This window comes from Carcharhinus amblyrhynchos, chromosome 22 (assembly GCF_965287045.1).
Source record: "Carcharhinus amblyrhynchos chromosome 22, sCarAmb.v2.hapA, whole genome shotgun sequence".
Classification (NCBI taxonomy): domain Eukaryota; kingdom Metazoa; phylum Chordata; class Chondrichthyes; order Carcharhiniformes; family Carcharhinidae; genus Carcharhinus; species Carcharhinus amblyrhynchos.
In genome coordinates, this window is record NC_137345.1 from 39,403 (window position 1) to 67,362 (window position 27,960).

At 45.4% G+C, this 27,960-nt stretch overlaps 1 protein-coding gene across 3 annotated transcripts in view; it reads right to left on the reverse strand.

Annotated features, from left to right (window-relative positions):
* slc16a4 (solute carrier family 16 member 4) overlaps positions 1-27,960 on the reverse strand; it is a 142,991-nt gene that overhangs the window by 36,076 nt on the left and 78,955 nt on the right. For all 3 annotated transcript variants that reach the window (XM_080209738.1, XM_080209741.1, XM_080209739.1), the window contains 3 exons: positions 27,715-27,858; positions 16,927-17,088; positions 10,546-11,148 (listed from right to left, as the gene is read on the reverse strand). In XM_080209738.1, the coding sequence (XP_080065864.1) occupies positions 10,546-11,148; positions 16,927-17,088; positions 27,715-27,858 (909 nt within the window). The remainder of the gene's footprint in view (positions 1-10,545; positions 11,149-16,926; positions 17,089-27,714; positions 27,859-27,960) is intronic.

Consider the following 27,960-nt stretch of genomic DNA (forward strand, 5'->3'; position numbering starts at 1 on the left):
TGAGTCACAAAAACCCAGCCTGCGGGTGCAGCAGGTGGTCAAGAAGGCAAATGGGATGCTGGCCTTCATAGCGAGGGGGATTGAATATAAAAGTAGGGAGGTCTTGCTGCAACTGTACAGGGCACTGGTGAGGCCGCAGCTGGAGTACTGTGTGCAGTTTTGGTCGCCGCACTTACGCAAGGATATTTTGGCCTTGGAGGGAGTGCAGAGGAGGTTTACTAGGCTGATTCCGGAGTTGAGGGGGTTGAACTATGAGGAGAGGCTGAATAAACTAGGCTTGTACTCGTTAGAGTTTAGAAGAATGAGGGGAGATCTCATTGAGACATATAAGATGATGAATGGGATGGATAGGATAGAGGTGGAGAGACTCTTCCCGCTCAGAAAGGACAGTAGGACTAGGGGGCACAGCCTCAAAATAAAGGGGGGGCGGTTTAGAACGGAGTTGAGGAGGAACTTCTTCACTCAAAGGGTGGTGAATCTCTGGAATTCTCTGCCCGTTGAAGTGGTGGAGGCTGCCTCGCTAAATATATTTAAGATGTGGGTTGATGGGTTTTTGATAGGCAAGGGGATTAAGGGTTATGGGGAGAGGGCGGGAAGGTGGAACTGAGCCACGACAGATCAGCCATGATCTTATTGAATGGCGGGGCAGGCTCGAAGGGCTAGATGGCCTACTCCTGCTCCTATTTCTTATGTTCTTATGATAGGTTCTTTACTCAGAGAGTAGTAAGGGTGCGGAATGCCCTGCCTGCAACAGTAGTGGACTTGCCAACATTAATGGCATTTAAATGGTCATTGGATAAACATATGGATGATGTTGGAATAGTGTAGGTTAGATGGGCTTTAGATTGGTTTTCACAGGTCGGCGCAGCATTGAGGGTCGAAGGGCCTGTACTGCGCTGTAATGTTGTATGTTCTAAACAGTTTCAGATCGTTATGTGAGAAAAATGAAAGTTGAAGATTTTTGGGGCAGTTGCAGAATTTTCCAAATTGAATTTGCTCCAATGAGAATCCTGGAGTAAGAAAGTGACTGAGAGCGCGAGAGGGAGAGAGAAGTTAAATAAAATCAGCTGGAGAAGCTTTCAGTTTGCTAGGCAACTGTGTGCGACGCAGAACTCAGGCCAGAAAAATGAATGGCTTCTTTTTACAAAGAACAGATTTTGAACAAGTAGCATTCGAGACCAGACAGATTTCACATTGGGGGAAATTCAGGCTGGAGAACAGAAGTGTTATTGTGAAGGCTGGATTGGGCCAGTTCTCTGGGCTAGTATTTTGCGTCAGAGTATAACATGGAATGATCCAGCTTAACTCTAACCCCTGTGGCAGCTCAATCACTCAGCGACAGCCTGTGCTGAAACCCTGACCAGTGCGGTGTTGCCATGTGATTGTCATTCTTCTCAAGCGGGTGGACGGGTAGTTAGTGCAGAGCAACCATTACAATTCCGGGCACGTACAACACCAACAGGATGAGAGGAGAAGCATTTGTAATGTAACTCACACCAAGCCCAGTTCCTGTCACCAGCCTGCCCAGGATACCAGTCTGCTTGTCTACTTAATGATGTTAAACTCTGAGGCTGAAGGCCTGGCTGTAATCCAGGTGCCCAGCACAGAGCTGAGTTATTGCAGGGAAGACAGCGCAAATACATGGCTTGCAGTAAAATTCTCTAATCCAGAAAAACAGCAGACAGTTAGGTTAAAACACTCCAACATTTAAGAATCACATCAGTAAGGCTGAGTGTGAGTGGATAGATCATTGCAATAGAAATATTGACATGGTTTTCATGTGTCTTAATGGATTGCAGGCAGGGAGGGGGCTATTGTTCAGAAGCCAAGGGTCCTGAATGCTTGATGTCCATCCTTAGCCTGGCCTTAATCTACTGCGGCCATGAATATTCTCAGATCAGTTGCAATACAGGCGGGCTCTGGTCAGCCTTGTATCTGACCACAACATTAGGACACATGTCACAGGTTACCCATGGCCTCTCACTCTCAGGGTGTCCAAAGGCAGTTCATTCTCATACGCCCAGACACTGAGGAACCTGTTTCAAAATGAGGTTTGAATTGGATTCAAAGTGGCTACAACCATTGATTTTTTTTAAAAAAATGTATTTTTTCACGGGATCCCAGCATCACTGGAAAAGCCAGTATTTCCCATCCCTGACTGTCTTTGAACTGAGTCACTTGCTGGACCATTTCAGAGTCAACCTCATAGCTGTGGTTCCAGACTCACATGTAGGCAGGGACGGCAGATTTCCTTCCTTAAAGGGCAGGAGTGAACCAGATGGGTTTTTACAATAAATAATATTTATTACAGTTACTGAGACAAGCTTTATATTGCAGATTTATCAATGGAATTTAAATTTCACCAGCTGCTCTTAGGTTTTTGCAGACTCCTTCGTCCAAATCACTGATATCGAATCATAGAATCCCTACAGTGCAGGGCAGGCCATTCAACCCATCGAGTCTGCATCAACTCTCAAAAGAGCATCCCACTCAGGCCCCTTTGCCCAAGCTCCTACAGGGGGATTAGCCTATCCCTAGGATAATTCCCCTAACCTACATACCCTGGGACACTAAGGAGCAATTTAGCATGGCCAATGCACCTGACCCACACGGCTTTGGACTGTGGGGAGGAAACTGGAGCACAGGGAAGAAACCCATGCAGACACAGGGAGAATGTGCAGATTCCACACAGACAGTGACCCAACCAGAATTGAATCCACGTCCCTGGCATTGTGAGGCAGCAGTGCTAACCATCATGCTGCCATAGATTATAGAATATAGATATATATTGTAACATAAGACTGTAAATATATATGATTGTAAATATACAACATCGACTGTAAGTCGTGGAGTCCACAGTAGATTCCTATTGTACTACTCTCTGCTTCTTGTTAGCTAACCAATCCTTTGTCCACGCTAATAGATTACCCCCTATACCATGAACTCACTTGCATAATAACTTCTGATGTGGCATCTTGCAAAATGCCTTCTGGAAATCCGAGTACAGCACATCCACAGGTTCCCCTTTATCCATGTGGCTAATCACTTCTTCAAAGAACTCCAAAAAATTAGAACAACAATTTCCCTTGCACAAAACCATGTTGACTCTCCTGATTGCATTGAGGTGCAAATGCCCCACGACAATCTTCTTAATAATAGATTCCAACAATATCCCTCTAACAGATGTTAGGTTAACTGACCTATAGCTTCCAGCTTTTTGTCTCTCTCCTTTTCTGAACAGAAGAGTCAGATTCACTATTGTCCGATCTGATGACATTGTTACAGAATCTAGGGAACTTTTGAAAATGAAAACCAATTTATCTCCTATCCCAGCAGCCACTTATTTTAAGATGAAGGACCGGGGATTTATTAGCTATTAGTTCTGACAATTTTCTCAGTATCCTTTTCTTGATGATTGCAATTGTTTTAAGTTCCTTCCTTTCATCTCTTCATTCACAATTTCTGGAATGTTATTCCAAAAATTTTTGTGGATGTGGTGCCAATCATGCGGGCTGCTTTATCCCGGATGGTGTTGAGCATCTTGAGTGTTATCGGAGCTGCCCCCATCCAGGCAAGTGGGGAGTATTCCATCACACTTCTGACTTATGCCTTGTAGATGGTGGACAGACTTCAGGGTGTCAGGAGGTGAGTTACTCACCGCAGCATTCCTAGCCTCTGACCTGCTCCTGCGGCTACTGTGTCTATGTGATGAGTCCAGTCGAGTTCCTGGACTTTGGTCACCTGATGTGTTCTTTAATGCCTCAGACACAAGACTGCATCAGCAACAAGGCTGATGAGGCAGATGTCACTGTGAAACATTACAGTTAATATTGTTACAAGGTTGTGTTAACCCATTATCCATTCAATCTGTCATTCCAGACAGAAGGATGAACGAATAATGGATCCAAGTTTCAATGCTGCTTTTTTAAGGGTTCCGATAGAATGGAGGAAGACAAGAAGGGACAAGTAACATTGAGCACAGCTTTAGGAAGCGGTCCTGCCTGAGGCCCAGGGAAGATGAGGTTCAGGAAGATAGACTCAGCCAACTCATTAGACCAAGGGTATATCAACGAAGACCATTCTATTTACAGAAGAGCGCGGGACAATGCGGTGTCCACCTGCACTTGTCCTGAGCCCTGGTAGATCACAACTGCCTCATTCTTTGGGAAGACCTAATGCCTCATGGAACGAGGCGCAATCCCCTGGCAGTGAAGATTATCATCGCACTCAATTGTTTTGTCTGTGGGTCAATTCAGGGATCATTGGGAACCAATGTGTCATCTCACATTGTGCAACACATTGCCACATCAAGGAAGTCACTGAGGCTCCCTACAATAAGACACACCACTAGCTGAGACTTGATCTTGAAGATATTGAGCTGTGAGATTCAATGGCTTTTGTAGCTATCTCAGGATTCCCAAGAGTGCAAGGTGCAATCGACTGTACCAGGTAGTTTTAAAGTCTCTATAGCAGCAGTCCCAAAAAGATTCTCACTCCATCAATGTTCAACTGGTGTGACCATGAGGAACACGTTTGTATCAGGTACCCTGCGGCCTGTCACAATTCCTACATCCTGATTCATTCCAAGTGCCAGGAGATATTGAAAGGGACAGAGCCTCTACAGGGCCAGCTACTTGGGGACAAGAAGCTCTCACTGAAATAATACCCGTGCCTCAGAATGTTTTGGAAAAGAGGCGGCTCAGAGCTCCACACGGTCCCTAATCAAACAGCCCTTTGGCATTCTGAAGGTGCATTAATGAGATTTGAATCACTCAGGTGGCACACTGCAATGCCAGGTTGTGAATGATGGAACACACACCACAGCAGGATTGTACTGCAAAGGGTTATCTCTTGCCAGAGGGTAAAATGGAGGAGAACGAGCAGGAGGCCATTGAATCTCAAAAGGGTGACCTTCTGCAGGGCAATGCTATTGAGGAAGCTCAATGTGGGAGATGTGGTCGCACCATTTTAATTGCAACCAGATTCCAGGAGGAAAGTGAAGGCAAGGTGGGATTTTTCCTGGTCCTGAAATGATATCTAATCAAACACATTGAGAGCAAGTTCAGCAATTAGATCACCATGGTGGTCAGCAGTGTATGTGCTCACCCTGGGAATTGAAACTCAACTCAAACTTACTTGACGCGGTCATTACCACATTAATGAGAAACTATCACAGCCAGTGAGATGAGGTTGGAGATGTTATCTCCTGTCCAGGTTTTGTCCTTTGGTGCTACCATTGTCTCTAATCCCTCAGAGTGTTTCAGCTGTCCTCACACTATATTGTGCAGAGGGAGTAGAGAAACAAACAGAATAATCACACACTTCCGTTAAAGAGTTTAACATCTTCCTGACTCTCCACAAGTTGGAGAAACTATCTTCAGTGAGGCAGGCATCAAGCGAATGTGAATCTCACAGGGAGAGACTGAGTAGGAGAATGGATAAACAATAAATCAGAGAATTCAAACATAGAGATTCACAATGCCTTCAGTTAGAAACAGAAATATAGGAACTAGATGCAGAGGAGGCCTTCGGCCCTTTGAGCCTGCTCCACCATTCATTTTGATCATGGCTGATCATCAAATTCAATATCCTGATCCCCTCCTTCCCCCCAATATCCTCAATCCCTTTAGCCCCAAGAACTATATCTAATTTCATCTTGAAATCAGACAACGTTTTGGCCTCAACTACTTTCTGTGGGAGTGAATTCCACACATTCACCACCCTCTGGGTGAAAAAATTTCTCTTCACCTCAGTTCTAAAGGGTTTACCCCTTATCCTCAAACTATGACCCCTAGTTCTGGACTCCCTCACTATTGAGAACATTCTTTCTGAATCTATCCTGTCTCTAATCAGGGTTCTCGAGGGATATAGGAACTCTGATAAAGAGAGAGAGATGTATGACATATATAAGCAACAGGGAACAAATAACATGCTTGAGTAGTATAAAAAGTGCAGGAAACTACTTAAGAGGGAAATCAGGAGGGCTAAAAGAAGACATGAGGTTGCTTTGGCAGACAAGGTGGAGGACGATCCCAAGAGCTTCTCCAGGTATATTAAGAGCAACAGGACAGTAAGGGATAAAATTGGTCCTCTTGAAGATCAGAGTGGTCGACTTTGTATGGAAGCAAAAGAATGGGTGCTGTTCGGATTGGCGGTTGGTGACTGGTGGAGTGCCCCAGGGGTCAGTGCTGGGGCCTCAGCTATTTACCATTTATATAGATGATCTGGAGGAGGGAACCGAGTGTATGGTGTCGAAATTTGCTGATGACACCAAGATTGGTGGAACGGCAAATTGTGCGGAGGGTGTGGAAAGTCTGCAGAAGGATCTAGATAGGCTGGGCGAATGGGCCAGGAACTGGCAAATAGAATTTAATGTTGGCAAATGTGAGGCTGTCCACTTTGGTAGGAATAATGGTAGGAAGGACTATTACTTACATGGCGAAAAACTGCAGCATACAATGGTGCAGAGGGACCTCGGGATCCTTGTGCATGAGTTGCAAAAACCCAGCCTGCAGGTGCAGCAGGTGGTCAGGAAGGCAAATGGGATGTTGGCCTTCATAGCGAGGGGGATTGAATATAAAAGTAGGGAGGTCTTGCTGCAGCTGTACAGGGTACTGGTGAGGCCGCAGCTGGAGTACTGTGTGCAGTTTTGGGTTGCCGCACTTACGCAAGGATATTTTGGCCTTGGAGGGAGTGCAGAGGAGGTTTACTAGGCTGATACCGGAGTTGAGGGGGTTGAACTATGAGGAGAGGCTGAATAAACTAGGCTTGTACTTGTTAGAGTTTAGAAGAATGAGGGGAGATCTCATTGAGACATACAAGATGATGAATGGGATGGATAGGATAGAGGTGGAGAGGCTCTTCCCGCTCAGAAAGGACAGTAGGACTAGAGGGCAGAGCCTCAAGATAAAGGGGAGGCGGTTTAGAACGGAGTTGAGGAGGAACTTCTTCACGCAAAGGGTGGTGAATCTCTGGAATTCTCTGCCTGTTGAAGTGGTGGAGGCTGCCTCGCTAAATATATTTAAGACGTGGGTTGATAGGTTTTTGATAGGCAAGGGGATTAAGGGTTATGGGGAGAGGGCGGGAATGTGGAACTGAGACACGACAGATCAGCCATGATCTTATTGAATGGCGGGGCAGGCTCGAGGGGCTAGATGGCCGACTCCTGCTCCTATTTCTTATGTTCTTATGTTCTTAGATATTAAATTTTTTTTTTGCATTCGTATTTACTAAGGAAACTGGCATGGAGTCTATGGAAATAAGGCAAACAAGTAGGGAGGTCATGGAACCTATACAGATTACAGGGGAGGAGGTGTTTGCTGTCTTGAGGCAAATCAGAGTAGATAAATCCCCAGGACCGGACAGGGTATTCCCTCGGACCTTGAAGGAGACTAGTGTTGAAATTGCAGAGGCTCTGGCAGATATATTTAAAATGTGGGTATCGATGGGGGGAGGTGCCGGATGATTGGAGGATAGCTCATATTGTTCCGTTGTTTAAAAAAGGCTCAAAAAGTAATCTGGGAAATTATAGGCCGGTAAATTTGACATCGATAGTAGTACATTATTGGAAGGAGTACTAAACTGGCCTTCATCAATTGAGGAATTGAGTTTAGGAGTCGAGAGATAATGCTGCAGCTGTACAAGACCCTAGTCAGACCCCACTTGGAGTACTGTGCACAGTTCTGGTTGCTTCATTACAGAAAGGATGTGGAAGCCATAGAAAGGGTGCAGAGGATATTGCCTGGATTGGGGAGCAAGCCTTATGAGGATAGGTTGAGGGAGCTAGGCCTTTTCTCCTTGGAGAGACGAAGGATGAGGAGTGACCTGATAGAGGTGTATAAGATGTTGAGAGGTATAGATCGAGTGGATTCTCAGAGGCTTTTTCCCCAGGGCTGAAATGGTTGCCACAAGAGGACACAGGTTTAAGGTGCTGGGGAGTCGGTACAGAGGAGATGTCAGGAGTAAAAGTGGTGGGGCATGGAATGGGTTGCCAGCAACAGTGGTGGAGGCGGATTTGATAGGGTCTTTTAAGAGACTTTTAGATAAGTACATGGAACTTAGTAAGATAGAGGGCTATAGGTAAGCCTAGTAATCTCTAAGGTAGGGACATGTTCCGCACAAGGGCCTGTATTGTGCTGTAGATTTTCTATGTTTCTAAAAGATAGGATCTACAAGTACTTGGATAGACAGGGACTTATTAGGGAGAGTCAACATGGCTTTGTGTGTGGTAGGTCATGTTTAACCAATCTATTGGAGTTTTTCGAGGAGGTTACCAGGAAAGTGGATGAAGGGAAGGAAGTGGATGTTGTCTACATGGACTTCAGTAAGGCCTTTGACAAGGTCCCACATGGGAGGTTAGTTAGGAAGGTTCAGTCGCTTGGTATACATGGAGAGGTAATAAATTGGATTAGACACTGGCTCAATGGAAGAAGCCAGAGAGTGGTTGTGGAGGATTGCTTCTCTGAGTGGAGGCCTGTGACTAGCGGTGTGCCACAGGGATCAGCACTGGGTCCATTGTTGTTTGTCATCTATATCAATGATCTGGATGATAATGTGGTAAATTGGATCAGCAAATTTGCTGATGATACAAAGATTGAAGGTGTCATGGACAGTGAGGAAGGTTTTCAAAGCTTGCAGAGGGATTTGGACCAACTGAAAAAAATGGGCTGAAAAATGGCAAATGGAATTTAACGCAGACAAATGTGAGGTATTGCACTTTGGAAGGACAAACCGAGGTAGAACATACAAAGTAAATGGTAGGACTCTGAAGAGTGCAGTAGAACAGAGGGATCTGGGAATACAGATACATAATTCACTAAAAGTGGCATCACAGGTAGACAGAGTCGTAAAGAGTGCTTTTGGTACATTGGCCTTTATAAATCAAAGTATTGAGTATAAGAGTTGGAATATTATGGTGAGGTTGTACAAGACATTGGTGAGGCCAAATTTAGAGTATTATGTGCAGTTTTGGTCATCTAATTACAGGAAGGATGTAAATAAGGTTGAAAGAGTGCAGAGAAGGTTTACAAGGATGTTGCTGGAACTTGAGAAACTGAGTTACAGAGAGAGATTGAATAGGTTAGGACTTTATTCCCTGGAGCGTAGAACAATGAGGGGAGATTTGATAGAGGTGTATTAAATTATGATGGATATAGATAGAGTGAATGGAAGCAGGCTTTTTCCACTGAGGCTAGGGGAGGAAAAAAACTAGAGGACATGGGTTAAGGGTGAAAGGAGAAAAGTTTAAAGGGAATATTAGGGGGGGCTTCCTCACACAGAGTGGTGGGGGTGTGGAATGAGCTGCCAGGTGAAGTGTTGAATGTGGGCTGACCTCTAACATTCAAGATAAACTTGGACAGATACATGGATGAGAGGGGTCTGGAGGGATATGGTCCAGGTGCAGGTCAGTGGGACTAAGCAGAAAAATGGTTTGGCACAGCCATGAAGGGTCAAAAGGCCTGTTTGTATGCTGTAATGTTCTATGGTTCTAACCCTGTTAGAAGTTTAACTGTTTCTATAAGATCCCCTCTCACTCTTACATAATTAATGAGCTTCTCAGCACAGAATTCAGCGTCGATTTCCTGTCATTCCAACAGTTGGAAACATGCTGTGAATTCTGCCCACCGCATTTCCGCACCTCCACCCTATGGGTCTAATACATCCAGCACAAGCCATGCTAGCCTTTGCTACAGCAATGCATTGGCAAATGGAGGCGTTATATCTTATTAAACAGGAAAAACATCTCCTCAATTCGCAGCAGAACCTTCATTTCGTGTAAATATTTAAGTGATTAAATATTGTCTGGATTAAGATAGACATTGGTAAGGAACTCTGTGATGTCATGATAATGCCTATGAAAGTGATCTGTGCTGTACTCAGCGTGGGCCAAAGGGCCTTTTCCTGTGCTATACCATTCTAAAAAGAGTTGAGTCTGAATTACGCCAGGAATTTATTTTCTGTCCTAAGTTACAGTTTGCAGATGTTAAAGCCCATTCAGAATTACCCATCCTCTGTACTCACACTCCACCCTGTCCTCACAGACTTGCAGCTGGAAATGTGAGCAGAGATGGTCACACTGGCTGACTGGACAATTCTCTCACTCAGAGACTTTCAGCTGGATTCTCCAATCTTACCCTTGGCTGGGATTCTCCAGTCCCACTGCAGTGAATGGAGATTTCGCTGAGCGCCAAATTCTCCATTCTGACTGGCAGTGGATGGTCTATTTTTAACTCCCTGAGAAAAACTCATAACATGAAGCAAGAACGGATCTCGTATCAGCATTATTCTCAATCATCCATGAAATTTCCTGCAATGTAAATGCTGCTTTGTATTGTAATTGAGAGATCACTGAATTGACTTGAGAAAACCCAATTTACCCAAAAACGGTTTCTGTTTTACACTGGTGTGCTTCTGAAATGTTCTGATGAGTGCAAGACGAAAAGCTTTGACAAGTTCTAAACCAAACAACAAAGAGAAGCTCTCTTATGAAAGGAAATCTAAAACAGAGGATAAACATTGAGGAAATACTTTTTAGGCCGTGCTCACCTGCAACAGAAATGATGAAGGATGCATCCATGGCATCAATATTCAATGTCCTGGCCCTGGCTGACAGATGGAAGTAGGGAATGAAGTATGCTAACTGGCTGAACACCACTGAGGAAGTGTAAATACAAAAGAAAGGATCTTGTAACAGTGAGAAGTCGAGAAGCTTCTCTTTAGAAGGAGGACTCTGTGTTTCTTTGCTCCTGCTGCAGAGCCCAAAAGTCTCTTTGTGCGCTGTTCTGAAAGTTACTTTGTCTAGAAACGCTTTGCTCTCGTGTGAGATGCTTGATTCTGTCTCCAGCCGGGAGGGGCTAATCGTCACATTCTCATCTCTCAGGATGCAGCTGTCCGGATTTGTGGAAACATCCAGGTGACCAATGGCTGCATGGCTCACGATGGGATTGGCCGTAATTAAACAGCCTTCTGAGTTTTCCATTAATCCTGGTTTTGCTGTCCCATTCTGAAATGGATTGCCGTGAGGTGCTTTCAGCTTGTTACATTGTGGCTGTGAGTACGTGGACTGGTGTTCATGTAGATAAATTGGCCTCAGCAGCATGCTGGTAGCAATAAGGTTCAACATTATACCCCCCAAGATCAGCAACGCACCTGTAAAGATTAAAAAAAACACGGGTTACTAAACTATTCAAACTTATTACACTAGGGTTTCTGATCTGTCAACATTTACACCAGGTCCATACATTATATGGACTTCAACGCGGATAAATGTGTAGTCGTCCATTTTGGCAGAACCAACGGGATGAACGAGTACACTATCAAGGGCAGAAGTCTGAGTAGTGTTGAGGAGCAGAAGGATCTTGGGGTCCGGGTCCACAGGACTCTTAAATCAGCCTCGCAGGTGGAGGAGGTGGTCAAGAAGGCGTATGGTGTACTGGCCTTCATTAATCGAGGGATTGAGTTTAGGAGTCGGGAGGTAATGCTGGAACTTTATAAGACCCTTGTCAGGCCTCATTTGGAGTATTGTGCGCAGTTCTGGTCGCCTCACTATAGGAAAGATGTAGAAGCTATTGAAAGGGTGCAGAGGAGATTTACAAGGATGTTGCCTGGACTGGGAGGCATGCCTTATGAAGTTAGGTTGAGGGAGCTGGGACTCTTTTCCCTGGAGAGACGAAGGTTGAGAGGCGACCTGATAGAAGTTTACAAAATGTTGAGAGGAATAGATAGGGTGGACTCTCAGAGGCTATTTCCCCAGGTTGAAATGGTCGCTACGAGAGGACACAGATTTAAGGTGCGGGGAGGGAGGTTCAGAAGTGATGTTAGGGGTAAGTTTTTCACTCAGAGGGTGGTGAGTGAATGGAATCGGCTGCCGTCAGTGGTGGTGGAGGCGAACTCGCTGGGGTCTTTTAAAAGACTTCTGGATGAGTATATGGGGTTTAATGAGATTGAGGGTTATAGATAGGTCTGTAGGTTGGTAGGTGATGTGATTGGCGCAACTTGTGGGCCGAAGGGCCTGTTTGTGCTGTAGTGTTCTATGTTCTATATTCTATGTTCTATATTTAATAAATACCAACAAAAATAGCTTGAATATATATTGTGCCTTTAACGTAGAAAAACACCCCAAAGCTTCACATTACCAAACAAAATTCCACACCACCTACTGACCAAAGGTGGTCAAAGAGGAAACTTAGAGGAAGGGAGAGGTTGAGGGGTCAGGAGGGAATTCTGAGTTTATGGTCCAGGCACAGAGTCTGATGGTGGTGAGATTAAAATTCGGAATGCTGAAGAGACCAGAACAAGATAAGGGTGTCAGGCTTTGTGAGGCTGAGATAGGGACAGCCACAGAGATTTGAAACAAGGATAAGAAATTTAAAATCAATGTTTTGCTTAACTAGGACACAATGTAAGTGCACATCATGGAGTGATGGGTAAATGGGACTTGGTTAGAGCTAGAACAGGAGCAGCAAAATATTGCACAACCCGATGTTTACAGCAGGTAGAATGTGGACGATGGCCAAGTGCGTATTGGAATAGTCACCTTTTCAAGGTAATAAAGGTATGAATGAGGTTAAGAACAGTTGGTGAACAGAGAAAAGTCAGACAACGTTACAGAAACAGAAATACACAGATTTAGAAATGGAGGACGGAGTTTTACTGGCATTTCCGCCCGAGGTTTGTACAATCCCACCCGAGGCCAACGGAGAATGCCGTTTTCCAAGCCTCGCCCGTCCCCGGAATCAGCCAGTAAAATTCCAGCCAGAGTCCAGATTCAAATTGAGAACAGAGTGGCAGAGTCTGAAAACAAGTCATATTGGACTCAAAACATTAACTCTTACCCTCGTCACAGATACTACCAGACCTACTGAGATTTTCCAGCCTCTTGTTTTTAATATTTTACCGGGTGGTGCAGCCTTAACTATATTGTAGAAAGAATGTGGAAACTTTGGAGAATTGATGCGGTTGGTACCAGGACAGAAAGATGATAACACTGGGGAGAGTCTGGAGGTCACCCCTACCCGGCCAAGCCCACCCAAACCCCACGACCCCTGGAGAACACTCCCTCTGCAGTCTAGCAGATGCAGAGGGGCACATGGGCATAGCGTTCACCTCCCTATCCCCTCTTCTGTTCAGGGTGGGTCCTGGCAGGACCACTTTTGTCAATACCTCTACTAAACCCCACCCACCAGGCTTTCCAGGGGAGGGGGGAAGAGAGGGGGCAGCATCATACCAGGAGACCTGATCATCCAGCCTCAAACCCACTAGTGACATTTAAAACATCTATTTCTGAATATCAATGAGGTTCCTGTCCCATTAGGGCAGGAACCAGATTGGGTCTGGCTGGTAGAATCACCGCTGGTCTGATGCCCAGTTGACCTGGGTCATTGCAATACACACCAGAGGCTGGTGGCCTCGAAGAATCACGGCTCCTCTCTCTCTCAACCCAACTGGATACAGAATCCCATATAAACATCCAAACAAGGTGTTGGAGAAGGCCATTCAGCCCCTCAAACCTGTTCCACCATTTAATAAGGTCATGGCTGTGATAGTTGTAATGGCACCAGGTTCACAACAACAGGAATTTATTCATTAACTCAAACTATATACAGAACGTTCCAATCTGCGTCTTCAGCTCCACCATCCATTCTGACACTAAAATCCCACGCTTGGCCCCAGGCTTCATGCACTCCACCCCCTCCCCCCAGACAATTGGGTCACATGACTCTCCAGTTGGCTCACTGTTACACCCCTCCCCCTTATTACACAATACACAACATTCACAATAACAAATAGTTTGAAGACAGTTCAGTCTGTCGGGGACCTCAGCTTTCTCTGGGAGAGATTTCACCCGACTGGCTTTGATTCAATAGCAGAGATAGATTGGGTTTTCCGAGTCTGACTCCTTGTACGGGCGCATCCCTTCCCACTAGTTACAACAAAAACAGCAAATGCTGGAAAATCTCAGCAAATTTAACAGCATCTGGCGGGAGAGTAGAGCCGACGTTTCGAGTCGAGATAATCCCTCATCTTCAGTTCTGACAGAATCAACCAGACTCGAAACGTCGGCTGTTTTCTCTCCACAGGTGCTGTCGGACACATTGAGATTCCCTGGTTTTGTTTTAAATTTCAGCATCTGCGGTATTTTGTCTTTCCACTATTTCTGGGGTTTCTCTGAAATCAGCACCTGGTTCTGTAATTGACTTATTCTTCACTCCTTTGGCCAATTCCAACACTGGGGGCTTGTGCAATTAGAATAAGCTGCAACACTTGCCCTCGAGCCAACTCTCACCTTCTTCAATGATCCAAGTTGCTTTTTTAGAATTTTGTGCTGAACTCTGCAGGACGCTGGGCTACTTCTGCCCATTACAACACCCAGGACCCAACTTGGTCCATTCCCAACATTTTTTACAAATACCAGATCACGTATCTGGAATGTTCTCTCATGATTCCTTTTCTGCGTACTCTGCTGTGACTCCACCCTCCCCAGGAACTACCAGGGTCATCCTGGTCCCCAATCTCCAACCAGAAGTCTTTGCCGCAGAGGAGACTGTTAAATAAGTTAAGAGCCCACGGTGTTAAGGATAAGATCCTGGTATGGATAGCGGACTGGCTGACTGGCAGAAGGCAAAGAGTGAAGTAAAGGGGTCTTTTTCAGGATGGCAGCCAGTGACTAGTGGTGTACCTCAGGGGATAGTGCTGGGACCAGAACTTTTCACAACATACAATCACAATTTGGAAGAAGGATCTGAAGGCACTGTAGCTAAGTTTGCAGTTGATACAAAGATATGTAGAGGAACAGGTAGTACAGAGGAAGCAGGGGGGCTGCAGAAGGACTTGGACAGGTTAGGTGAGGGGGCAAAGAAGTGGCAGATGGAATACAATGTGGAAAAATGTGAGGTTATGCACTTTGGAAGGAGGAATAGAGACACAGACTATTTTCTAAATGGGAAAATGCTTCAGAAATTAGAAACACAAAGTGGCTTGGAAATCATTATTCAAGATTCTCATCAGGTTAATGTGCAGGTTCAATCAGTTAGGAAGGTAAAATGCAATGTTAGCATTCATGTCGAGAGGCCTAGAAAACAAGAGCAGGGATGTACTTCTGAGGCTCTGGGTCAGACCCCATTCGGAGTAATAGTCACAGGTGGACAGAGTGATGAAGAAGGCATTTGGCATGTTTGGTTTCATTGGTCAGAACATTGAACACAGGAGTCGGGACGTCTTGTTGAAGTTGTACAAGACATTGGTAAAGCCGTATTTGGAATACTGTGTACAGTTCTGGTCACCCTATTATAGAAAGGATATTATTAAACTAGAAAAGAAGAAGAAAAGATTTACTAGGATGCTACTGGGACTGGATGGTTTGAGTTATAAGGAGAGGTTGGATAAACTGGGACTTTTTTCTTTGGAGCGTAGGAGGCTGAGGGGTGATCTTATAGAGGTCTATAAAATAATGAGGGGCACAGATCAGCTAGATAGTCAAGATCTTTCCCCAAAGGTAGGGGAGTCTAAAACCTGAGGGCATAGGCTTAAAATGAAAGAGGACAGATACAAAAGGGTCCAGAGAGGCAATATTTTCACACAGAGGGTGGAGAGTGTCTGGAACGAGCTGCCAGAGGTAGTAGTAGAGGTGGGTACAATTTTGTCTTTTAAAAAGCGTTTAGACAGTTACATGGATGAGATGGGTATAGAGGGATATGGGACAAATGCGGGCAATTGGGATTAGCTTAGAAGTTTTAAAAAAAGGGTGGCATGGACAAGTTGGGCCGAAGAGTCTGTTTCCATGTTGTAAACCTTATGACTCTAACCTCTATCCATTGTGAGCAGTTTTGGGCCCCATATCTAAGGGGGGGGCGGGGGGGGGGTGGTGTAATGGCCTTGGAAAGGGTCCACAGGAGGTTCATAAGAATGATCCCTGGAATGAAGAGTTTGTTGCATAAGGAATGGTTGAGGACTTGGCTTTGTACTCGTTGGAGTTTAGAAGGATAGGGTGGAGGGGGGGGCGGGATTCGTATTGAAACTTACAGGATATCATGAGGCTTGGATAGAATGGATGTGGTGAGGATGTTTCCATAGTCAGAAAAACAAACGAGAGGGCACAACCTTTAAAACATAGATGAGGAGGAACTTCTTTAGCCAGACAGTGGTAAATCTGTAGAACTCTTTGCCGCTGAAGGCAGTGGAGGCCTGGTCATTGATTGTCTTTATGATAGAGATAGATAGGTTCTTGATTAATAAGGGGATCAGAGGTTATGGGGAAAAGGCAGAAGAATAAAGTGCTGAAAATGCTCAGCAAGTCTGGCAGCATCTGTGGAGAGAGAAACACAGTTAATGTTTCTTTGGAAAGAAAGGTTATTTTGGACACAAAACATTGATTCTGTTTCTCACTCCACAAATGTTGACAAAACTTACTGTTTTCATCTCAGATCTCTTGCATCTACAGAAAACAAAATACTTGTTAATGAGGTGAACTATTGGAAAGGAAGCAAGTTCATTCGTGTTGAGCAGCCTATGGCAGCTGGAAAATGTGCCTGGTTTTGGTTGTTGTGATGTTTATAATTCTACAGAAAGACTTTCTCAGGCTACGCTGTTGAAAGGCCAATGGTGAACAATTCAACAGCAAACATGCAATTGGATGCTCCCAAAATGTTGTTACCCAAAACTTCTGTGAAGAGAAGTCTTCTCATCCAAACACAACTGTCAATAAAATTCATATAACTCAGCCATGTACAATAACGAGTCAGATTTCTACCAGTTTCTGAGCTGCTGCTATAACCTTAGCACAAACACCAGAGAAAGGCTGGAAATTACCATTAATGACATTTCGCTCCCCAATTTACCCACTAGTTTTCTTTGCTAAAGGCTTCATTTTAAAATGTGTGATATAATTTAATTTTTAGCCATGAATAAAATTAAACAAATATTGCTCACCTTGCCAATCATATTCTACCAACAGTAACTGTGTGAAAGGAGCAAGGGCAAAGGTCAGGCCCATTCCTGACCTTGCAATGGCGTAGGCAGTTGCTAGTCTTTTTTTGAAGTACTTTGCGTGCATCACAGTCGCCGCTTGATAGAGGAAAGCGAAGCCGATTCCTGTAACAAATGTTCACAGCTCAGTATGTGTGTCAACTTGTGTTTTCTGAGTCTTCAGTCAGACAGCGTGTGAAAAATTTGTGTTTGACATTTACTGACTGCTCTGAAACAGGCCTCGGGGAATTGAATGGCTCTGGCTGAATCTTGCTCTCCTTCTGGCCTACTCATCCCACAAGGCTATCTCTGCCGAGTAATGAGTCAAAACAGCAAATTTATTCATCAGACATGTGTAAGCTTCTTATGTACAGGAACCCCAACATATCTACTCACACACGCGGCTGTGTGGGTTTTGGAAGTCAGGAAGAATTATTCCTCAATCATTGAACTTCTGTATTCAAACAGGAAAGTCCAATCAAAACAGTGAATAAAATGTTGAGAAATTGTTTCTGTAAATATCCCTCCTTCCATCAGAATTTTTTCCCAGCTCTGGCCATTCAGTCTTTAATCTTCAAACCACTTGCACATAGCAAAAAAGTTAAAACAATTTCTTTAGTTTTAAGGATACTAATGCTAATATTTTGAAGTTCTAACATTTCTTTTGGAATACATTGCTGGAATGTGGAGACTAGTATTTATTGCCCATGTCTAACTGCCCTTCACAAGGTGGTAGTGAATATACCGATGAAATTACTGAAAAGAAATGTTGCAAAACCTTTTGTCATCCACTCATCAGGACAAGTACAAAGAATGGCAAATTTTAAATATTCTCAATGATTTATATCTCAGGAGAAGAGGATGTTGATTGATTGACAAGTTGACTCTGATTGGAGAAAGCAGCAGGGAACTATAGGCTCTCCAAACATCCATGTAATTCAAATATTCCTTTTGTTTTCAGAGACCAGGTCCCTGTGTAGGAACATAAGTCACTTGTACTAAGTGTAAATACATCATCTTATGAGCTGGAATGATCATCTTAAATTGGATGTTAATGTAGCTATTAGCGCACTCAGAGATGTTCGCACAATACCAAATACCATACCCCAAACATTGCAGTAATCGGTTGATCAAATCAAATGACATCTTCCATGGGCTGTTTGTAACAGGCAGGATACAGACAAATGGCCCACACTTTCAAAACCCAAAACAAAGGCTAGGATATTCCTCACCCATTCGCTTTCAACCAGTTAGATGATCACAGATATTAATAAATGCTGTGAAGTTCTGACGCACTAACTCAAATCTCTGTGGACTTCAATCTTCATTGGGGTGTCAGGGAGGGGGGTACCTTTGGTGGGGGAACATGTTTCAGGGCGGTTTGTCCACCCTTTGTCCCCACCTGGCACTCAGCTCTCACCTGTGGCTCCCCGTAGCTGTTTGCATGCGACAGGGGCCACACCCCGGGCAACGGCCTCGACAAGCCGGCTAAACCAGGTGAGGGCAGCCGACGGGTCTCAACCCTCGGGGAAATAGGGAGATGTCTATCCCAAGATGTGAAGTCAGACTCCAGCAGATTGAGCGGACGAGACCAAAGGAAGGTCCAATGGTCAAGAAGGCGGTCTCTGCAAGCGTCGTGAAACACGAAGAGCAGGACAAGACACAGAAGACATCCTGGTCATCCACTGCGCCTAGTCCCACCTCCAGCCGTCTTGACTCTTGTCTTGCTGCCGGATCTGGATGGGAATTGGGAAGAGAGAGTGAGGCTGATGCTGCGCAACTCTCCCTCACTTTAATCCAAATCAGGTGCTAGTCTCGACACCATCATCATCATTCTGTTCAGCCCTTGAAGTCCTGTGGCGATGAGCGAGCGATGAATCAGCAGGTGTGGATACACTGGGAGCTGTAGTCACGGAGCTGCACACAGGCGGCTCAGGTCTGACGGTCGTTTTCCGCTTATCGAAGCAGCAGCGAAACTCGGCGTCTACCTGGACGACTGAGCAGCCCTCTTCAGGAACACACTGCTCACCTCCGTAGAATGAGGAAGGGGCTAGAAAAGGTGTCCTAAACATTACCTGCTTCACTACACCCTGGCCAGTTTACCACGGCTGGCAGGGATCCCACCTTGCGGTCGAACAAACAAAATAAAACACAAGGTGACACCGGTCACTATTGGCTCTTGGAACTCACGTACGCTTTTGGACAACCCTACAGCAGACAACCCTACAGCAGACAGACTCGTTCTGGGGAAGGTGGGACCTCTATAAGAGGGATGGGCTACACCTGAACCAGAGGGGAACAAATATCCTGGGGGGTAAATTTGTGAAGGTTATGCGGAGTGGTTTAAACTGATTCAGAGGGGGGGTGGGATCCTGAGTAGAGGGGGTGAAAGTGAGGGGGGCATAGATGGGGACTGCAATGCACGGCATTGTGGGGTTGGGGCGGAGCAGGGTTTGAAATGCGTATACTTTAATGCGAGGAGTATTCGCAATAAAGTGGATGAACCTGCAGCGTGGACCAGTACCTGGGACTTTGATGTTGTGGCCATTTCAGAGACTTGGATAGAGCAGGGTCAGGAATGGATGTTGCAGGTCCCAGGGTACAAATGCTTTAGTCGGAGTAGAGAAAGAGGTAGAAGGGGGGGTGGGGTAGCATTATTGGTCAAGGACTGTATCACAGTGTCAGAGAGGAACTTTGATGAGGACTTGTCTGTTGAGGTAGTATGGGCGGAGATTAGAAATAGGAGAGGAGAGGTCACCCTGTTGGGAGTCTTTTATAGACCTCCAAAAAGTTCTACAGAGGTTGAGGAAAGGATTGCGGAGACGATCCTTGTTAGGAGTGAAAGTAATAGGGTAATTGTTATGGGGGACTTTAACTTTACTCATGTTGATTGGAATTGCTATAGCTCTAGCTCGTTAGAGGGGTCAGTTTTTGTTCAAAGTGTGCAGGAAGATTTTTTGACTCAGTATGTAGATAGGCCGACTAGAGGTGAGGCTATATTGGATTTGGTGCTGGGTAATGAGCCAGACCAGGTGCTAGACTTGGAAGTTGGTGTGCATTTTGGGGATAGTGACCACAATTCGATTACGTTCACCTTAGTGATGGAAAGGGATAGGCATGAACCTCGGGTCAGTAGTTTCAGCTGGGGGAAGGGTAATTATGAGGCTATTAGGAGAGAATTAGGAAGCATTGGTTGGACTAGGAGATTACAGGGACTGGGAACGTCCGAGATGTGGAGATTTTTCAAGGAGCAGCTACTGCGGGTCTGTGATAGGTATATCCCTGTCAGGCAAGGAGGATTTGGTAGGCCCAGGGAACCGTGGTGCACCAAAAAAGTTGATTCGTTGGTTAGGAAGAAAAAGGAAGCTTATGTTCGGATGAGGCTTGAGGGCTCAGGTAGTGCATTAGAAAGTTTTAGATTGGCTAGGAGGGAGTTAAAGAGGGAGTTAAGAAGGGCTAAAAGAGGACATGAGATGACTTTGGCTGATAGGATTAAGGAGAACCCTAAGGCGTTTTACAGGTATGTCAAGAACAGAAGGTTGGTTAGGGCAAGGTTAGGGCCAGTTACAGACAGTAGAGGGAAGTTGTGTGTGGAACCGGAGGAGATTGGAGAGGCGTTGAACCAATATTTCTCTTCGGTGTTCACGCAAGGGGACATGAATGTAGCTGAGGAGGACACTGGGGTGCAGGGGTGTAAAATAGATAGTATTGCAGTTGATACGGGGGATGTGCTGGATATTTTAGAGGGTTTGAAAATAGATAAGTCCCCTGGTCCGGATGGGATTTACCCTAGGATTCTCTGGGAGGCAAGAGAGGTGATTGCGGAGCCTCTGGCTCTGATCTTCAGGTCGTCGTTGGTCTCTGGTATAGTACCGGAAGATTGGAGGACAGCAAATGTTGTCCCATTGTTTAAGAAGGGGAGAAGAGACTTCCCTGGGAATTATAGACCGGTGAGTCTTACTTCTGTGGTGGGTAAGGTTTTGGAAAGGATTATTAGAGACAGGATTTATAGTTATTTGGAGAGTAATGAATTGATTAGAGACAGTCAGCATTGTTTTGTAGCGGGTAGGTCGTGCCTTACTAACCTTATCGAGTTCTTTGAGAAAGTGACCAAAGAGGTGGATAGGGGTAAGGCAGTTGACGTGGTGTATATGGATTTTAGTAAGGCGTTTGATAAGGTTCACCATGGTAGGCTTCTGCAGAAAATGCAGATGTATGGGATTGGGGGTGATCTAGGTAATTGGATCAGGAATTGGCTAGCAGATAGGAGACAGAGGGTGGTGGTTGATGGTAAATATTCGTCATGGAGTTCGGTTACGAGTGGTGTGCCTCAGGGATCTGTTTTGGGGCCACTGCTGTTTGTAATTTTTATTAATGATCTGGATGAGGGTATAGTTGGGTGGATTAGTAAGTTTGCTGATGACACCAAAGTCGGAGGTGTGGTAGATTGTGAGGAAGGGTGTCATAGTTTGCAGGGTGACTTAGAAAGGTTGCAGAGCTGGGCCACGAGGTGGCGGATGGAGTTTAATGTGGAGAAGTGTGAGGTAATTCATTTCGGTAGGAATAACAGATGTGTTGAGTATAGGGCTAACGGGAGGACTTTGAATAGTGTGGAGGAGCAGAGGGATCTGGGTGTATGTGTACATAGATCCCTGAAAGTTGGGAATCAAGTAGATAAGGTTGTTAAGAAGGCATACGGTGTCTTGGCGTTTATTGGTAGGGGGATTGAATTTAGGAGTCGCAGCGTCATGTTGCAACTGTACACAACTCTGGTGCGGCCGCACTTGGAGTACTGTGTGCAGTTCTGGTCCCCACATTACAGGAAGGATGTGGAGGCTTTGGAGAGGGTGCAGAGGAGGTTTACCAGGATGTTGCCTGGTATGGAGGGGAGGTCCTATGAGGAGAGACTGAGAGATTTGGGGTTGTTTTCGCTGGAAAGAAGGCGGCTAAGAGGGGACCTTATTGAAACATATAAGATGATTAGAGGTTTAGACAGGGTAGATAGTGATAGCCTTTTTCCTAGGATGGAGAAAGCTAGCACGAGGGGGCACGACTTTAAATTAAGGAGGGGTAGTTATAGGACTGATGTCAGGGGTAGGTTCTTTACCCAGAGGGTGGTGAGGGACTGGAATGCCCTGCCAGCTGCAGTTGTAAATGCGCCTAGTTTGGGGGCGTTTAAGAGATCTGTGGATAGGTTTATGGACGAAATGGGGATTGGTTTAGATTAGTGGGTTAGTGTTTTTTTTTAAAAGCTGGTCGGCACAACATCGTGGGCCGAAGGGCCTGTTCTGCGCTGTAATGTTCTATGTTCTATGTTCTAGGAACAGCCTTAGTTGCCAGAGAGCTTGCAAGATACAACATTGACATTGCAGTCCTGAGCGAAACTCGTCTTGCCAACGTAGGTCAGTTGAGTGAAACGGGAGATGGATACACTTTTTTTTGGAGCGGTCACGGCAGCGATGAGCGTCGTGATGCTGGAGTTGCATTCACCGTCAGCGTGTCCCTGTATTTCATCTGCCTTGGCACTCAGCCGGGCATCCTGCTTTTTACACAGTTTATTCTGGACTGTCCTGCGAGCACTGGTAAAAGCATTTTTCTTGGCAGCTGAAGATGGGTCGTTCTGACAGGCCCGATGGAGACGGTGCTTTTCAACAAGTAGAGTCTGTATCTCCTCATCATTCTCATCGAATCAATCATGCTGCTTGTGGGTAGAGGGCCCGAGCATCTTCAGCGCAGATGTATGGACATCATCCCTGAAGTGTTCCCAGTCATCCTCGGCGCTGCCTGCGAGGTGTAGGTCAGCAAGCTTGATTTCTAAGTCTTCAGCCAGTGCTGAAGCTATGCTGGGGTTCTTTAGCTTGGCCGCATTGATACTTTTCATAACTTTGCTTTCTTGTGGTCGCCTCTTGGGTCTGATGCGGAGCTTCATTTTGGAGACAATGAGCCTGTGATCTGTCCGGCAGTCAGCACCACACATGGCCTTGGTCACTCTGACATCCTGTCTGTCTTTTCTCCTAACAATGACATAGTCGGTAAGATGCCAATGCTTAGAGCGGAAACTTACTAGTCTACCCAAGGGTGTGAACAACCGGCTTATGACATTACAGCTTCTGCTACAGAACAGAAGTCAAGCCACCTTGATCAGCGCCTATGCCCCCACAACGAACAACCCAGACAAGATGAAAGACAAGTTCTACGAAGAACTAGACGCCCTTCTATCAGCAGTGAGCAGTACCGACAAGCTGATCTTACTTGGCGATTTCAATGTAAGAGTAGGGTGTGACTCTGCAATCTGGCAGGGAGTCATTGGGAGGCTTGGAGTGGGGAACTGTAACAGTAACAGCCTACTCTTAATGAAGACCTGTGCAGCACACAACATCCTCATCACCAACACAACCTCCCGTCTGCCTACCCGTAACAAGGCCTCCTGGATGCCCCCCCGCTCTAAGCATTGGCATCTTATCCACTATGTCATTGTCAGGAGAAAAGACAGGCAGGATGTCAGAGTGACCAAGGCCATGTGTGGTGCTGACTGCCGGACAGATCACAGGCTCATTTTGGAGACAATGAGGCTCCACATCAGACCCAAGAGGCGACCACAAGGAAGCAAGGTTATGAAAAGTATCAATGCGGCCAAGCTAAAGAACCCCAGCATAGCTTCAGCACTGGCTGAAGACTTAGAAATCAAGCTTGCTGACCTACACCTCGCAGGCAGCGCCGAGGATGACTGGGAACACTTCAGGGATGATGTCCATACATCTGCGCTGAAGATGCTCGGGCCCGCTACCCACAAGCAGCATGATTGGTTCGATGAGAATGATGAGGAGATACAGACTCTACTTGTTGAAAAGCACTGTCTCCATCGGGCCTGTCAGAATGACCCATCTTCAGCTGCCAAGAAAAATGCTTTTACCAGTGCTCGCAGGACAGTCCAGAATAAACTGTAAAATGCAGGATGCCCGGCTGAGCACCAAGGCAGATGAAATACAGGGATACGCTGACAGAAATGACTTGAAACGGTTCTATGAAGCCCTCAACACTCTCTATGGACCTCAGTCTCTCGGGAGATCCCCTTCCTGAGTCCAGATGGTACAACTCTCATTACAGAGAGGGCTCAGATCCTGCAGAAATGGGCTGAACACTTTGAAGCCGTCATCAACCGACCGTCATCTATCAACGATGAGGCAATAGACAGGACTCCCCAGGTCGATATCAACAGCACCATGCATGACCCACCGGTAGTAGCAGAAGTCACGAAAGCTGCCAGCCAGCTATCCAGTGGCAAAGCCACAGGGGCAGATGCCATACCCACAGAGATCTACAAAGCTGCTGGTCCTGCACTTAGAGAAGCTCACCGAGTTGTTCCCATCCTTTTGGAAGCAAGGATCCATTTCTCAGGAACTTAAAGATGCTTCCATCGTTCACCTCTACAAGAGGAAGGGCAATCGGCAAATATGAGACAACCGAGGAATCTCACTGCTCTCCATCACAGGAAAAACTCTCGCAAGAGTCCTGCTAAATCGTCTGGTCACTCATCTGGAGCTGGGCCTGCTTCCAGAGTCACAGTGTGGCTTCCACAAAGGTTGAGGGACTATTGACATGATTGTTGCTGTGCACCAACTTCAGGAGAAGTGTCAGGAGCAGAATGGTGAGTTCTACACGATCTTTGTTGACCTCGCAAAAGCCTTCAGCACTGTCAGCCGACAAGGCCTGTGGAGGATTATGTCAAAGTTCATTCAGATGGTACGCCAGTTCCATGATGGCCAGAGTACTGGATGGTGGAGAATCCCTGAGGCATTCCCAGTCACCAATGGCGTCAAACAGGGCTGTGTGCTCGCACCCACACTGTTCAGCCTGATGTTTACTGCCATGCTGAATGATGCCTTCCAGGACAGAGTTGCTGGAATCAGCCTCAAGTACAGAATGGATGGGAAGCTTTTCAACCTGAGGAGACTTCAATCTATTACCAAAGTGAAAGAGACTGTTCTGAGAGACTTCCTCTTTGCCAATGACTGCGCCCTGTATGCTGGCTGAGAGCCAGAGACGCACGTCAGTATAGACAAATTTTCCACGGCTTGTGACAACTTTGGACTCGCCATCGACATTAAAAAGACCGAAGTCATGCACCAGCCTGCTCCTCGTGCACTGTACACAGAACCCATAATCACAATCTAAGGGCAGAAACTACAGGCAGTGGACCAGTTTACTTATCTTGGCAGCACCCTCTCCCAAGCAGTGACTATTGATGCAGAAGTTAACTGCAGGATAGCAAAGGCAAGTTCTGCTTTCGGTAGACTGCGCTCCACTGTATGGGAATGTCGAGGAATCAGCCCAGCAAAAAAACTGAAGGTCTACAGCGCCGTGGTACTCACTACCCTCCTGTATGCCTGTGAGATGTGAACTGTGTATCGAAGGCATGCAGACAGCTCAATCATTTCCACATGACTTGTCTTTGCAGAATATTACGCATCAGATGGCAAGACAAAGTACCAGACACTGAAGTTCTCTCTAGAGCAAGCCTGCCATCAGTCCACACACCGCTGATGAGAGCGTAGACCCAGTGGGCAGGTCATGTCATCCGTATGTCAGACGAGTGCATACCCAAGCAGCTCCTTTTTGGGGAACTCTCTGCTGGAAGAAGCTCGCATGGAGGGCAGAAGAAACGTTTCAAAGACGCACTCAAAGCCTCCCTGAAGTTGACACAACCACCTGGGAAACGCTGGCACTAAACCCTCCTACCTGGCGCTGCCTCATTCACAAGGGCTGTCAAGCTCACGAAGCAAGGTATATTGCTGAAGCACAACTTAAGCGCGAGCTGTGCAAGTGCAGAGCCATCAGCGCAACAACTACACAAGTCTGTCTACACAAGTCTGTCCAATATGTGCCAGGACATTCCATGCCCGAATTGGCCTGATCAGTCATCTTCGGACACATCCAGCCTCAAAATGACTAATGGTGTTGAGGTCCTCATCGATGACAATGGACAAACACCAATCTTCATAGTTTGTCATCAAAACCCTTTGTCCCTACTTTCTGTTTCCTGTTAGGTGGATTGTCAGGGAGATTAGTAGGGTAAATACGTGGGGTTATGGAATTAGGGCCTGGGTGGGATAATTATCAGTGTAGGTTCAATGGACTGAATGGCCTCCTTCTGTACTATGATTCCTGCCACTCAATTTCTGGACGAGGTCAATAACTTGCTTTTCGTTCTACAAGCTTCAACTTTAGCTAACAATGCCTTATGAGAAACTTTTTCAAATGTCTCTCAAAGTCTCCATGAGTATTCAATCAATATCCTGCACCCAATACTGTGGTCAACACTTCACAAACTAAATTAGGCTTGTCATTCTTAAAAATCCATCCTGGATCTCTGATCAGTGGGATTTGTGTCACCCAAGACCAGAAAATCTCGCCCGATGTCAACATAATTTTGCATGGTCCTGTCCCACCCACTACAATTCTCATCACGGATCAAGTGAGAAAAAAACTGCATCAAGTTGTTCAGTCACTTTATGCCAATGACAGTCTGGTCATTTCAATGTCAGGCTGACTGGTCAATAACTTCCTGTTTTTGTTCACTCCTTCATGTCATTATTTTCATTATTATATTTCTAGTCAGTTAGTTTTGGGGGATTCTATCTCTTAGCCAATGCTATACCTTCTCTCTGGGAGTTGAATAATTCAATATTTCCTTGTTTTCATTTAAAGTGTCCCCATTTTCAGTTTTCTAGAGGCTGAATCACTCCTGAACATCGAATACAATTTCATTCTTCCTCTATGTGTTTTGTCACCTTCTGTTGCTCCTTGTACCTTTCTCTGTTGCCAGGGTCAGTGCAGTTTTTGCAGTTTTGCCTCTTCTCCCATTTAGTTTGATGCTCTGGTTGTTCAGAGCTGTTGTATTGGTAAGTGGAGCTCTTGCACCTTCTGCGTATAAACTTGTTTTACATTAAATTATTTTTGACAGCTCCCACTAGTCTTCTGTTGTTACTCTTTAATAAATGTGGTGAATTCACCAAGGACAGCCTCTATCTTATCAGACTGAAGTTAATCTCCATTGCCTTGCTCTTACCTACTTCTGAACTCCTCTAGCCCATTACCCTCTGCACTCTGCAAGTCTGGACTGTTGTGCATTTTACTTGCTTCACTATTGACAGCCTTGCCTTCAGCTGCCTGGACTCCAAGCTCTGGAATTCCTTCCATAAAACTCTCCACCCCTCTCTTTCCTCCTTTAAAATACCCCTTAAGCCTATCCCCTTGACCAACTTTTGACTAATTGCGATAAGATTATTTTGTGTGGATTTGTGCCAAATTTCACTTTATAACCCTCCTGTCAGGTGCCTTGGAATAATTTTTACTTCAAAGGTGTAAATCAAATGCAAACATAGAGCTTGTAAGAGTCATATGCACTCTAAACTGCTGTGTTTCTGTCCACAGATGCTGTCTAAACTTGAACTTTTCTAGCATTTTCTGTTTTTATATAAAGCAAGTTGTGGTTTACAGTTTATCACAAAGATTTCTAGAAAGGTTTCTTCTCCGTGATTCAATTAGGGTGAAGTGCAAATGAAAACATTCTTTTGTACAAGTCTGCTCATTCGTTTAAATTTCATCACAGAGTGAAATCGAGGTTACTCGTCAATTTTGCCAAATATTCAACAACTGGAGCACTCCTGGATTTAAGGAGTGGTCATTCTAAAGGATAGGTATGGTCATTGTACATAGAACACCTTTAAAAGCAGAACTAACATTTCTTACCAACGATAGCACCAAGAGATACATAAAGGAAGAGGATACTGGTCGCCAGGATACTAATAAGAAATCCACCGCTCACTAGGGCAGCCCCGAGAATTGAAGTCCATCGATCCCCCAGCTTCCCACAGGCAACTGAAGCAATTGGACCTGAAGGAGAGAAATTTGATTAAACATTCAATATTTCTCTTTTGTCTTAAAAATAAATCTTTTATCTTCCATTTGGAAGAGTTGGTTTACAATATAACTGAA